The sequence below is a fragment of the Diceros bicornis genome, chromosome 11 (assembly GCF_020826845.1).
Source record: "Diceros bicornis minor isolate mBicDic1 chromosome 11, mDicBic1.mat.cur, whole genome shotgun sequence".
In the NCBI taxonomy this organism is placed as follows: Eukaryota; Metazoa; Chordata; class Mammalia; order Perissodactyla; family Rhinocerotidae; genus Diceros; species Diceros bicornis.
In genome coordinates, this window is record NC_080750.1 from 8193493 (window position 1) to 8207231 (window position 13739).

General features: G+C 41.5%; 1 protein-coding gene across 18 annotated transcripts in view; it reads left to right on the forward strand.

Moving 5' to 3' along the window:
* Positions 1 to 13739, forward strand: part of ANK2 (ankyrin 2) — a 617273-nt gene that overhangs the window by 589315 nt on the left and 14219 nt on the right. For 12 of the 18 annotated variants that reach the window (XM_058549938.1, XM_058549940.1, XM_058549939.1 and 9 more), the window contains 4 exons: positions 173 to 6433; positions 7976 to 8050; positions 10425 to 10556; positions 11546 to 11689. In XM_058549938.1, coding sequence (XP_058405921.1) covers positions 173 to 6433; positions 7976 to 8050; positions 10425 to 10556; positions 11546 to 11689 — 6612 coding nt within the window. The remainder of the gene's footprint in view (positions 1 to 172; positions 6434 to 7975; positions 8051 to 10424; positions 10557 to 11545; positions 11690 to 13739) is intronic. The other 6 variants (XM_058549947.1, XM_058549948.1, XM_058549943.1 and 3 more) reach the window with 1 other exon arrangement.

Sequence of the window (13739 nt, forward strand, 5' to 3'; positions counted from 1 at the left end):
CCTTGCTTTGCTTTTGTATCCTGAGACCTTATGGATCCACCATTCCCAGCCCATTTTGTTGTCCCTCCCACCACAACAGGAAAAGACACTGTGTCGTTTCAGTCCTGATTACATTTGCCAATATCTTTTTTGATTTCCATTTTACTTTCAATGTTTTTCATTCACGTCAAAGATGATGAGACAGAATCTACAGAAACATCTGTCCTGAAAAGTCACCTGGTTAATGAAGTTCCTGTCCTAGCCAGTCCGGACTTGCTCTCTGAAGTTTCTGAGATGAAACAAGATTTGATCAAAATGACCGCCATCTTGACTACAGATGTATCCGATAGGGCAGGTTCTATCAAGGTGAAGGAGCTGGTGAAGGCTGCCGAGGAAGAGCCAGGAGAGCCTTTTGAAATCGTTGAGAGAGTTAAAGAGGACTTAGTGAAAGTGGATGAAATTCTGAGGAGTGGAACCTGCACAAGAGATGAAGGCAGTGTGCCAAGGGCTCAGTCGGAGAGAGAATTAGTGGAAGAGGAATGGGTTATTGTCAGTGACGAGGAAATAGAGGAGGCCAGGCAGAAAGCACCTTTAGAAATCACCGAATATCCATGTGTAGAAGTTAGAATAGATAAAGAGACCAAAGAGAAAGTAGAGAAAGACTCAACTGGGCTAGAGAACTACCTGACTGAGGATCTCAATTCCTATGTGTCTCCTCACGAAGAGCAACTGCAGCCAGTTCAGGGTATGGCAGTGGAGACATGTGAGGCTCTGGCTGTTGGCAGGAGCTCTGAAAACGAAGGGAAAGATGCACCCCTAGATGAGATGCAGAGTCCCAACAAACAGCACAAACCGAGCCTGGGAATAAAGAAGCCAGTGAGAAGGAAATTAAAAGAAAAACAGAAACAAAAAGAGGAAAGTTTACCAGCTGGTGCAGAAAAAACCGAACTTAAAAAAGGTAGTTCAGAAGAGTCATTAGATGAAGACCCAGGCCTAGTCCCTGAGCCTCTTCCCGCTGTAAAGGCCACATCACCTTTGATAGAAGAAACTCCCATTGGTTCCATAAAGGACAAAGTAAAGGCCCTTCAGAAACGAGTGGAAGATGAACAGAAGGGTCGAAGCAAGTTGCCTGTCAGAGTCAAAGGCAAAGAGGATGTGCCGAAAAAGATAACCCACAGGACACATCCGGCTGTGTCACCCTCTCTGAAGGCAGAGAGGCATGCACCAGCATTACCCACCTCAAAAACTGAAAGACAGTCTTCTCTCTCCTCCTCTGCAAAAACTGAAAGGCATCCTCCGGTATCACCATCGAGTAAAACCGAGAAACATTCCCCTGTGTCACCCTCTGCAAAAACTGACAGGCACTCACCTGTGTCATCATCAAGTAAAACCGAGAAACACACACCTGTATCATCCTCAACAAAAACTGAACGGCACTCCCCTGTATCATCTTCTACAAAAGCAGAAAGACACCCACCTGTTTCGCCTTCAGGTAAAACAGACAAACGCCCACCTATATCGCCCTCTGGGAGGTCAGAGAAACTTGCACCACTATCAGCCGGGAGAACGGAAAAACGCTCACCTGTATCACCGGCCGGAAGAATGGACAAGCACCTGCCTGTGTCAGCCTCGGGGAAGACTGAGAGGCACTTGCCTGTGTCACCTTCTGGGAAAACAGAAAAGCAACCACCTGTCTCCCCAACCTCAAAAACAGAAAGAATCGAGGAGACTATGTCTGTTCGGGAGTTGATGAAAGCTTTCCAGTCAGGTCAGGACCCATCGAAACATAAGGCTGGACTCTTCGAGCACAAATCAGCAAAGCAAAAGCAGCCACAAGAAAAAGGCAAGGTTCGGGTAGAAAAAGAAAAGGGGCAGATACTAACCCAGAGAGAAACACAGAAGACAGAGAGCCAGACAATCAAACGAGGCCAGAAAGTCCTGGTAACAGGAGCTTCAGAATCCAAAAGAGGGGTCCGTGCTTCCTCCACAGGGCTTAAGAAAGAAGATACAGTTGCAGAAAAGGAGAAAGCTCTCAGCCACAAAACACCGGAACCTGTTCAGTCAGCACCGGAAGAAGAAAGCCATAAAGAGAGTGAAGTCCCCAAAGAAAAGCTGACTGAAGAACAGGGAGACCTGGATCTCCAGATCAGCCCAGACAGGAAAACCTCCACGGACTTTTCTGATGTCATTAAGCAAGAATTGGAAGACAATGACAAATACCAACAATTCCGCCTGAGTGAAGAGACGGAAAAGGCACAACTTCACTTAGACCAAGTCCTCACTAGTCCTTTCGACACGACATTTCCGCTAGATTACATGAAAGATGAATTTCCTCCAGCTCTGTCTTTACAGAGCGGTGCTTTAGATGGCAGTTCTGAGAATCTAAAGCACGAAGGGGTGGCAGGCTCTCCGTGCGGCAGCCTGATGGAAGGGACCCCTCAGATTAGTTCAGAAGAAAGCTATAAGCATGAGGGCCTCGCAGAGACCCCTGAGACAAGCCCAGAAAGCCTTTCTTTCTCACCAAAGAAAAGTGAAGAGCAAATTGGGGAAGTGAATGAAACTACCAAGTTAGAAACACCAACAGAAATTCATTTAGAAAAAGAACCTCCCTCAACCAAAGACATTCCTGATGGTTCTGAAGAGCAAAGTGTTGCCATCACTGAGGATACAGAGCCCTCAGCTGAGTGTTTGCTGGAGGAGGCCACCCTAGACCCTTCCAAAGACACATCCTCCAAACAAGAAGGTGATTACCTTGGCAGCAGTAGTGCATCCTTAGCAAAAGACACACCCAAAGGACTGGCTGAGGAAGTGTCCTGTGATGAGGGTCGGCTTCCATACGTTAGTTCAGCCCACAAGACACAAACTGATACTGAAGCTCAGGGATCCGCAACCACCAAACCCTCAGAGGAGACTAAGACCTCACCACTGCCTGATGTTTCTGTAAAGATAGGCGCAGGGACTGAATCAAAGCCCCAGGGAGTCATTAGAAGTCCCCAAGGGTTAGAACTTGCGCTCCCCAGCCGCGATAGTGAGGTCTTCAGCCCTGGTGCTGATGAATCATTTGCAGTAAGCCACAAAGACTCCCTGGAAGCCAGCCCTGTGCTGGAGGATAACTCTTCACACAAAACTCCTGATTCTCTGGAACCGAGTCCTCTGAGAGAGTCCCCTTGCCGTGACTCTCTCGAAAGCAGCCCTGTGGAACCAAAGATAAAGGCTGGAATTCTCACAAGTCACTTTCCTCTTCCTGCAGCCGTAGCCAAAACAGAACTCTTTACAGAAGTGGCCTCTGTGCGGTCCCGGCTGCTCCGAGATCCAGACGGCAGTGCCGAGGATGACAGTCTTGAGCAGACATCACTCATGGAGAGCTCAGGGAAGAGCCCCCTTTCTCCTGACACCCCCAGCTCTGAAGAAATTAGCTATGAGGTCACACCCAAAGCCACAGATGCAAGCACACCAAAGCCAGCTGTGATTCATGAATGTGCAGAGGAGGATGACTTGGAAAATGGGGAGAAAAAGAGGTTCACGCCTGAAGAGGAAATGTTTAAAATGGTAACCAAAATCAAAACGTTTGATGAACTTGAACAAGAAGCAAAGCAGAAAAGAGACTACAAAAAAGAACCCAAGCAAGAAGAATTGTCTTCCTCCTCTGACCCAGATGCTGACAGTTCAGCAGACGTGGATGAACCAAAACACATGGAGAGTGTAGAGGATGAAAGCGATGTCCCTGTGGTGGTCACGTCAGAGAGCAGAAAGGCTTCTTCTTCCTCAGAAAGCGAACCTGAGTTGACGCAGCTGAAAAGAGGTGCTGACTCAGGCCTCTTACCAGAGCCAGTTATTCGAGTGCAGCCCCCTTCCCCACTTCCATCCAGCATAGACTCCAATTCCAGTCCTGAAGAAGTACAATTTCAACCTATTGTTTCCAAACAATACACTTTCAAGATGAGTGAAGATACTCAGGAAGAATCAGATAAATCAGAAGAAGAAAAAGCTTCTGAATCCCATTTACCTGAACACAGTCATACTGTTTCTACTGAGGGCCCAGATATGTCTTATGATGATGAAAACGGAGATGATGATCAACCAAAAATCTATGATGGTCATGGTCGTGAGGCTGGGAGTCCTAGCAGTCCAGCCACTCCTGTCTCTTCCAGTCTCCATAGTCCCACTGGTGATGATATCAATGAGCAGCTCGTTATCCGTAAGGAATCATTACCTCTCCAAGACACTGATGGAAAAGACACAGAAGGGGAAGAGCTCGATGTTTCTGGAGTGGCATCTCCACAAGTAGAATGTCCCAGTGAAAGCTCTTCTTCTTTGTCCTCTTTGCCTCATTGTCTAGCATCTGAAGGAAAAGAATTAGATGAAGACGTAGTTTCTCCATCTTCTGCTACAAAAATGGAGGCCACAAAAACTGACCAAGCTTTTGAGAGCTTACCAAAGGACTGTTCCACTGAAGAATCATCAATTACTACTCAAACAGATAGATTGTCCATGGATGTACCAGTGTCTGACACAACTGAGACTGATGAAATCTCTGATCCTCAAATCATAAGCCCTTATGAAAATGTTCCTTCCCAATCTTTTTTCTCTGGTGAAGAAAGCAAAACCCAAACAGATGCAAGACACACAAGTTTTCACTCTTCTGAAGTGTATTCTGTTACAATCACATCCTCTGTTAAAGATGCAGTAGTGGCAAGCTCCTCTAGCAGAACTGTTTCAAGTAAAGAATCCAATGTTGAGGAGCAGAACATGGAAACAGAATCCAAACAAGAAAGCACCTTGTGGGAAATGCAATCAGATGGAGCCGCCTCATCTTTAGAGCCTACTATACCAAATACATCGGCAGTCATTGGTGAAAAAATAAGCAAAATCATCATCACAAAAACTGATGTGGATTCTGATTCCTGGAGTGAAATCCGTGAGGATGATGAAGCCTTTGAGGCTCGAGTGAAAGAGGAAGAACAAAAGATATTTGGGTTGATGGTAGACAGACAGTCACAGGGTACCACCCCCGACACCACTCCTGCTAGGACCCCAACTGAAGAGGGGACCCCAACCAGTGAGCAAAATCCATTTCTCTTTCAGGAGGGAAAATTGTTTGAGATGACCCGAAGTGGTGCTATTGATATGACCAAAAGGTCCTATGCAGATGAAAGTTTTCACTTTTTCCAAATTGGGCAAGAATCTAGGGAAGAGACTCTCTCTGAAGACGTGAAAGAAGCAAGTACTGGGGCTGAGCCCCCACAGCTGGAGACATCAGCTGAGTCACTAGCACTTTCAGAATCAAAAGAACCAGTGGATGATGAAGCAGAGTTACTTCCAGATGACCTGAGTGAGGAAGTAGAGGAAATACCTTCTTCAGATGTTCAACTTAACTCCCAAATGGGGATTTCATCCTCCACTGAAACATCAACAAAAGATACTACTCCTGCAGAGCCTGAGGACCTCCCCACTACACAAATGAGTGATACACCTCCTAAGTCCAGTGTGAAGCAGACATCTTGCCCAGATTCCCCTGAGCCGGTTGTACAAGTTCAATTAGATTTTTCCACAGTCACTAGGTCTGTATATTCAGATCGGGATGATGATTCTCCTGATTCTTCCCCAGAGGAACAGAAATCAGTAATTGAAATCCCTACTGCACCCATGGAGAGTGTGCCTTCTACTGAAAGCAAATCCAAAATTCCTGTAAGGACTATACCCACTTCCACCCCAGCACCTCCATCTGTGGAGGATGAGAATTCCCTTTCTGAAGATTTTCCACCCACCCTGGATGAGCAAAGTAAAGAGGATGAAACAAAACCAAAGTCTAAAATCCCTGTGAAAGCACCCGTCCAAAGAGTAGAGCAGCAGCCTTCACTACCAGACTCATCTCTCCAGGAAACAGTGGCTCCTCAGGGTCAGGACATGATGAGCAGAGCACCAGATAATAGAAGCAAATCTGAATCTGATGCCAGTCCTTTGGACTCAAAGGCCAAATGTCCAGTAAAAGCTAGAAGTTACACTGAAACAGAAACAGAGAGCAGAGAGAGGGCAGAAGAGCTTGAGTTAGAATCAGAAGAAGGGGCCACAAGACCAAAGATATTTGCGTCCCGATTGCCAATTAAGAGCAAAAGCACCACGTCTTCCTGCAGGGGGGCTGTGAGCCCCACAAAAGAAAGTAAGGAGCATTTCCTTGACCTTTACAGGAACTCCATTGAGTTCTTTGAGGAAATTAGTGATGAGGCTTCCAAGTTAGTGGATAGACTTACACAGTCAGAAAGGGAGCAGGAATTAGTTTCAGATGATGAAAGTAGTAGTGCCCTGGAAGTTTCAGTCATTGAAAATCTGCCACCTGTTGAGACCGAGCACTCAATTCCTGAGGACATCTTTGACACAAGGCCCATTTGGGATGAGTCCATTGAGACTCTGATTGAACGCATCCCTGATGAAAATGGCCATGACCATGCTGAAGGTATTTGCCAGCCATTGGGATTCCCTGTGCTACGCATGTCATAAATTTGATATAGTTTTTTTGTATGTCTGTTTTATTTGGTGATTTGTGTCTCATTTTCTTTAAGCTTTCTCTAGTGATTACTGTGTTTGTGTAACCCCTTTGTGTTTTGTGCTTTCTCTGTATACTCTTGTCTATGAAGACAATCTCAAGATTGAGTAATGAGAATGCTTATGGAAAACATAAACGCGGTAAATGGGCAATGGTGAACTTGCCTTTCTCTAGCCACTGCACGTCAGGCCATGCAAGCTTTGAGTTTTGTTGTTCTGAAGTCCCAGGCTTAGCCTCAAATTAAGCACTTTTGCTTTTGCACACGAATATATTGGGTTTTGTTTCACGTTATGAAGATTCATTGCTTTTTCTTCTTACCCTTGAGTACTTTAAAATAAATTGTAATTAACAATTTTGTAATCATTAGGAAGCCATTTGCCCAAGATATCATGAAATTTCAATTTTTGTGGATCTGTTTTTGGCTCAGAAATGTTGGATTTTAGATACTATTGGTAAACACCTTAAGCAAACAAATATAAGGTAAAAATATGCTTTTCATTTTAGGGGTAGATGAATGGAGAATGTACTCCCATTAGATGCAGCAGACAACAAAAACTCAAATTTTGCATGATTTAAGTTGACTGTGAGGGGATGATGACTCATTGAATTATAAAAAAAAGGAAACCATAGCTGGCTTTGAGAAGTAGCTTCTGGTCTTCCAATATCTCTACAATAAAGACTGTTCATCTTAAATTTGGTGTATAAAAAATATCATGATACCATGATCTAAAATGCTACCCATCAATTAATGGGGCTTAAAAATGAATGGGAAAATTATAGTTTGTGGGAGTAATATATGAGCTTACTTATTAGTAAGCAGACAGAAATTTTGCCCAAAAGACATCTGTAGATACGAAGACGACATACAAACACATACACTTTTATTCTACCTTCTTCCAAGGTCGCCAGGACCAAGGGAACTGTTGTTTCTGGGCACACTGAAAACACCCAGTATGGTCTGATCAACCCATGATCTGGTCTCTTGTGAATCTCAGATGTAATTTCTTCCAGACATGACCTGGAAGTGATCTCTACTGCCACAGGCAATAGTAGGAGGTCCTAATCAATTACTCCACTTTTGCATCTCGTTTGTGATTTTCCTGGTGTTTGATGAACAAGATGATTGTCTTCTGATGGGCAGTATTCTCTCAGATAGTTAAAAGGAAAGTCTTCAGATTACTAGAAATCAGCAACTTATATAATTATATTCAGTGACGAGTCTTGATTGAAGAGATATGGAAGCAGATGGTTTCCATGATTCATAATTAGATTTATTCCCCATTCCATTCCAGAAACAGGCAAACACACAATTTAATGTGATTTAAAATGTAATAGCTCATTTGTTCTATTATCTAAAATTTGGACAAGTGACTTCCTTTCTTGGATGGTCAATACTGTTGTTCCTCTTCTGTATAGACAACCTTTGGCCATTCTGTTTTTGACCTTCTATAGATCAACAGGATGAGCAGGAGCGGACCGAGGAAAGGCTGGCTAATATTGCCGATCACCTTGGCTTCAGCTGGACAGGTAAAATGAGAGTGGTCCTTCTTTTCAACAAAAGTTGCTTGGTTTAAATGACATAATTGCATCAGCCAAGTGTCATTAACAACAAAAAAGGTGTCTTTTTTCTTTCCTTGAGGAAGACCACGTGGAATAGTGAAAAGACTAATAAACTACGAACTAGAAAATCCAGGCTCTGTGTTAACTCACTATGTGAACCAGGGCAGGCTTTTTATTGTCTATGAAATTTAGAATAATAGAACTTTATGGGCCAGCCCCGTGGCTTAGCGGTTAAGTGCGCACGCTCCACTGCTGGCGGGTTCGGATCCCGGGCGTACACCAACGCACCGCTTCTCTGGCCATGCTGAGGCCGTGTCCCACATACGGCAGCTGGAAGGATGTGCGACTATGACATACAACTATCTACTGGGGCTTTGGGGGGAAAATAAAGAAATAAATAAAATTAAAAACAAAAAGAATAATAGAACTTTAGATTGGGAGATTATGAGAATATACCAACCCTCACCTCCCTCCTTTGGGACCTGTGGATATCCAAACTTTGGGGAGATTACTGTGTTTCAAAACCGTCATTTGATGTAATTGTCATAAAATTCAATTTGAGATTTAACCAGGGCCCCTCATTTTAGATACTGTATATCAGATATCTTCATCATGCACAGTACTAAAATTTGCTTCGGAAGAATGTTGAAGTACATATAAATGAGATGTTTCACTAATTTTCTGAGAAATGGGAATATTTAGGTATAGAAATTATAATATATGTTAAATCGTTTATTAAGGGGAAGTGAATTCTAAAATCAATATGACTTATTTACAGATCGTAATTTGTAGGTTTTAAAAGCTTACCCTTTCCTCTTACCTGTGACTTAACATATTAAAGCTAAATTGTGAGTCTGGCTTTCTTTTTTTTTTTTTTTGGTTTGACTTCCTTTTATATCACTTGTGACTACTTTATTTAAACAAATAGTATAAAGTTACTATTGTTCTCCTTTCAGTTTCTTAAAGATTTGGTGATGAATAGGAGTTTATAATACCCTTAAAAATGATAATTGATAATGTAGAAAAATGACTGGAAGCAGGCCGAATAGCCATTTTCTCACTTTTAAACATTTTAAAGTAATTTTTAAATGCTGATCAGATTTATTTACTTGAGGGATTTGGGGGAAGGAAGGGCATCAAAATATCCCCCTACTTGACTAGTAAATTGATAACATTCAAAATTATTTATTTTGTTTTTTAAATATGTTGTATGTATACATATGCATTAAATGTTATATCTTTTTACTTGTTGAAAATTCAAACCCTACAACCATACAGAATGGTACAGATTGAAAAGTAAATAGATCTCTCACACCTACATCTGGTCTTCTAGCCCCATGTCTCAAAGGTAACTGCTGATAATTTCTCATGTATTCAGAAAAAAATATGCAGTGCCCACATCTATGCCTATTATTTAAAAATAAGCAAAATTTTACTTAATAATATTCCTTGTAAATTCCTATCTCATTCTTTTAAATGGCTATTATTCTACTGTGTGGAGGTACTATAATTTTATCAATGGCCTTTATTGATGGATATTTAGGTTGTTTCCTGTTAATGGCAATAAATATCCTTGTGCATTGGTATATTTTTGTGAGTATATCTATAGGGCGTATTCCTAGAAGTAGAATTGCTGAGTAAAGGGTATGCATATTTTGAATTTTGAAAGATAATGGCAAATTGCCCTCCGAATAGGACACCTCATTTACACACACATGCACACACTCACATGCACACCATAATGTATAAATATCAATATAAAATGTTAATGGTAGACTTTAAAGAAAAATTTTGTGGCTTTTTCCCTAGGTCAATTAATGCTTTCCAGACCTTTTATTCATGTGACATCAGATCAAAGAAAGGAATTATCCAACTACTAGACTATATCCACAACCAATATTTATCCAAGTACCTGGAAACGGGATTTATAGTACTTAAAATGTCACCCAAAGATGATTAAAAGTGAGAAATGGTCTGTTTCTCCTGTTTTTAGTCATTTATTTCCCATTATCTTGGTTAAGACTATAAGACAGAATTAATGATCCTTCCTGCATTTTGGAATTAAAACGGGCCTAAATTATACATATTTTATCATCATTGCCTCAAACTTACTATTTCCACTAGAACACTGATCAATTTCATATCCAGTTTTAAGGAAAAAATCTGCAATTAGTGCTAGAAGAACAAAGGCATATAAGAATTACTTTTAATATGTAGGAAAAAAAGGAGCCTTATAACTCACAGCAATACAAAGAACACATCATTTACAAAATCACAAGGCAGGTGTGGAGACTCAAACGTTGAAGTTAATGTGTTTACAGGGCAGTATTTTCTCTTCTAGAATTAGCAAGAGAACTGGATTTCACTGAGGAGCAAATTCATCAAATTCGAATTGAGAACCCTAACTCCCTCCAAGACCAGAGTCACGCACTACTGAAGTACTGGCTGGAAAGGGATGGGAAACATGCTACAGGTCAGCGGGGACTATGGTAACAGGCATTAGGCTAAAGGTGGAAATAAGTCTTATTCCACAAACCCTTTCTTCCAAATTCAGTAAAATAATAAAATAACAAATGCCATCAATCTGAAGTACTACTATAAGGAAATGAGAACAAGCTATGACATTTCTAAAAATATACATGTTGTGTAAAAACTCTCACACTAAATTCCCACGAACAGCATTAACTAGTGGAAAGTGATACTAGCTCTGGCTGCTAACGGGAATGTTATTAAAGTCCTAAAATTTTCTAAATATTGTCAATGGACACAGTTGCTTTATTCGTCATTGTTTTATTGGTAGTGCATTACCTTCAGTTCCTACTTCCCTTACTCCCAAATAACTTAAACAGGGAAAAAATGTCAAGTAGATTATTCTATAGAATGGTTTATATATGATATTCTGACCACATCAAATGAATGGGAAGTGATAGAGACCATAACTTCTTCTCATCCCTCAGCTGGTCTAAATTGGCCACTTCCTTTAGTGTCTCTCTGAAGATCTACCTAGGGACCTCCCTTATTTACATCCAGTCTGCATTTATCTTTCCTTCTCTGACCATTCTTCTAGGTAGGATTGCCAGATTTAGCAAATAAAAATAGAGGGCACCCACTTAAAATGAAATTTCAGATAGTCAACAAATACTTTTTCAGTATAAGTATGTCCCAATCAATATTTGGGATATACTTATGCTAAAAAGTGTTTATTTTTTATCTGAAATTCAAATTTGATAGGATGTCCTATATATTATCTGGCAACTCTGCCGTTAGGGCTGTGCCCACGCTGTGCCACCCTTTTTGTGCATACCTCTTGTTTATCTGTTTGCTTATTATTACAGAGACCCTTAATGGGACTTTGGTTGTTTCCTCTACAAATATCAAAATTTCAGTAAAGCAACTAAATGAAAGAGATTTTAAAAAGAGTACCCCTCAGATGTAATAAATGCTTTTTCTCTGATATCCCAGATACCAGTCTCATTGAGTGTCTCACCAAGATAAACCGAATGGATATTGTTCATCTCATGGAGACCAGCACAGAGCCTCTCCAGGAGCACATCAGTCACAGCTATGCAGAAATCGAACAGACCATTACACTGGATCATAGTGAAGGTGAAATCGTGTGTGTGTGTGTGTGTGTGTGCATCATATGTTTTGTATATATGGTTAATTCATACTCCTGTCTATATACATACTACTACTACATACATTCATAAGACCTACTGTCTTCCTTTTTTTAGAAGGTGGGCTCTGGCCTTTGGTGATCACATACTTTTCTCCTTGCTACCCTGAGACTTCCCTGCCCATTTTATAGCTGCCCCCATACTGTTCATTCCTTGTTATTTCACCATTGTCTTAGTCATCTTGGGCTGCTATAACAAAGTATCATAAACTGGGTGGCTTAAACAACAGAAATTTATTTCTCACAGTTCTAGAGACTGGAAGTTTGAGATCAGGGTGACAGTCTGGTCAGATTCTGGTGAGGGCCCTTTTCTGGGCTGCAGACGGCCATCATCTTGCTTTGTCCTCACATGGAGGAAAGAGAGCTAGCTAGCTCTCTAGCCTCTTCTTATAAGGGCACTAATCCCATTCAAGAGGCGTTACCTTCATGACCTAATTACCTCCCAAAGGCACCACCTCCAAATACCATCACATTGGGATTAGGGTTTCAACATCAGCATTTTAAGGGGACACAAACATTCAGTTCATATCAACCATCAACATGGATGATTCATCCAATGCCCTTTCCTTGATTCCTTGATGGCACTTCTGATACTTGTGACTTTTACTATACCTTAACCACCCATTTCTATGCTCACAACCAAGACTCTATCATTATCAGTGAGCGTACTACTTCCAAGTCCTAACTTGAAGTATTACATGTACTTCCTCTTTGGCTTCTACACTAAGAATTCTCCAAATCCACTGGGACCTCCAGCCATTGGTCCTACAACCTTTTCAGTATTAAAGTTTCTTTAATCCATTTATTTGCATGCTCACTTTCTTTCTTTCTCCTTCTATCACTCTCACCTCTATTTTACACCTTCTCTTCTTTCAAGCCTCCAACATTTCTCTTCTCCTTTTTATTCCAAGCTGATGACCAAGCTTCATATTTCTTAGAAAAAATAGGAATAATCATAAGCAAATGTCCATATTTTTTCACCACAAAATCTCTCAACCTAAGTGCATCTCAATGCTTACACTCTACCTTCCCTCCTGTATGAAATTTCCCTGCTTTGCTAAAACCATCACCTCTTCCTTTCTACTAGATCTCGGCCTCTTTTATCCAATTAATTATCCACCACTGCAACTATCTACTCTGGCTTCCTACAACTAGCCCATGCTCGACAGCATTAAATTCTGCTTTAATGGACCCCATCTTTAAAATAAAACAAAGCAAACAGCACCCTTCACCCCATCATACAATCAACCTGTATGATTGCTCTCTTTCTCCTCCATTTTATAGGAAATTTCTTCCAAGTTTCCTGTACCTATGTCTTCTCTTCCCACCCTCTCTAGAACTGTCTCTAGAATCCACGCCAGTCAGGCTTTTGTCATCACAAAATTCGACAGAAAACAATTTTGTAAAATTCGCCAATTGTTTCCTCATTGCCAAATGCTGTGAGTAACTCTCAGTCTTCATCTTAGTGTATCCCTTAGCAGCATTTGACAGAAAAAAGTCATCCCTTCTTAAAACATTTTCTTCACTCACTTTCCATGGCACCCTCTCTCCTTGGTTTGTTTCTTATTTTACTGGATATTCTTCCTCAGTCTCTTGCTGTAGCTTCTTACTTTTCATAGACTTAAATGATGGCGTGTGTCACTGTTCACAAGAGCCTCAGAGCTTGCCCCATCTCCCATCTGTCTCCCTCTTTCATAAGCCCTGGACACCTGGCCTCCGTGCTGTTCCCTGAGCACCCTGCGCATTCCCGGGCTCCAGGGCTCTGGCACTTTCTGTTGCCTCCACTCTGGAGTGTTCTTCCCTCAGATCATCAGGTACCTTTTTCTCTCACTTTATTCAGGCCTCTGCTGAAGTAGCACCTCCTATGGGGAGCCTTTCCTGACCAGTCCATCTAAGATACTAGTCCTGCTCACTCTATGCCTTTACCTTGGTTTCCTTTTCTCCTAAAATGTATCACAACTGTATATGTATCTGCAGAAA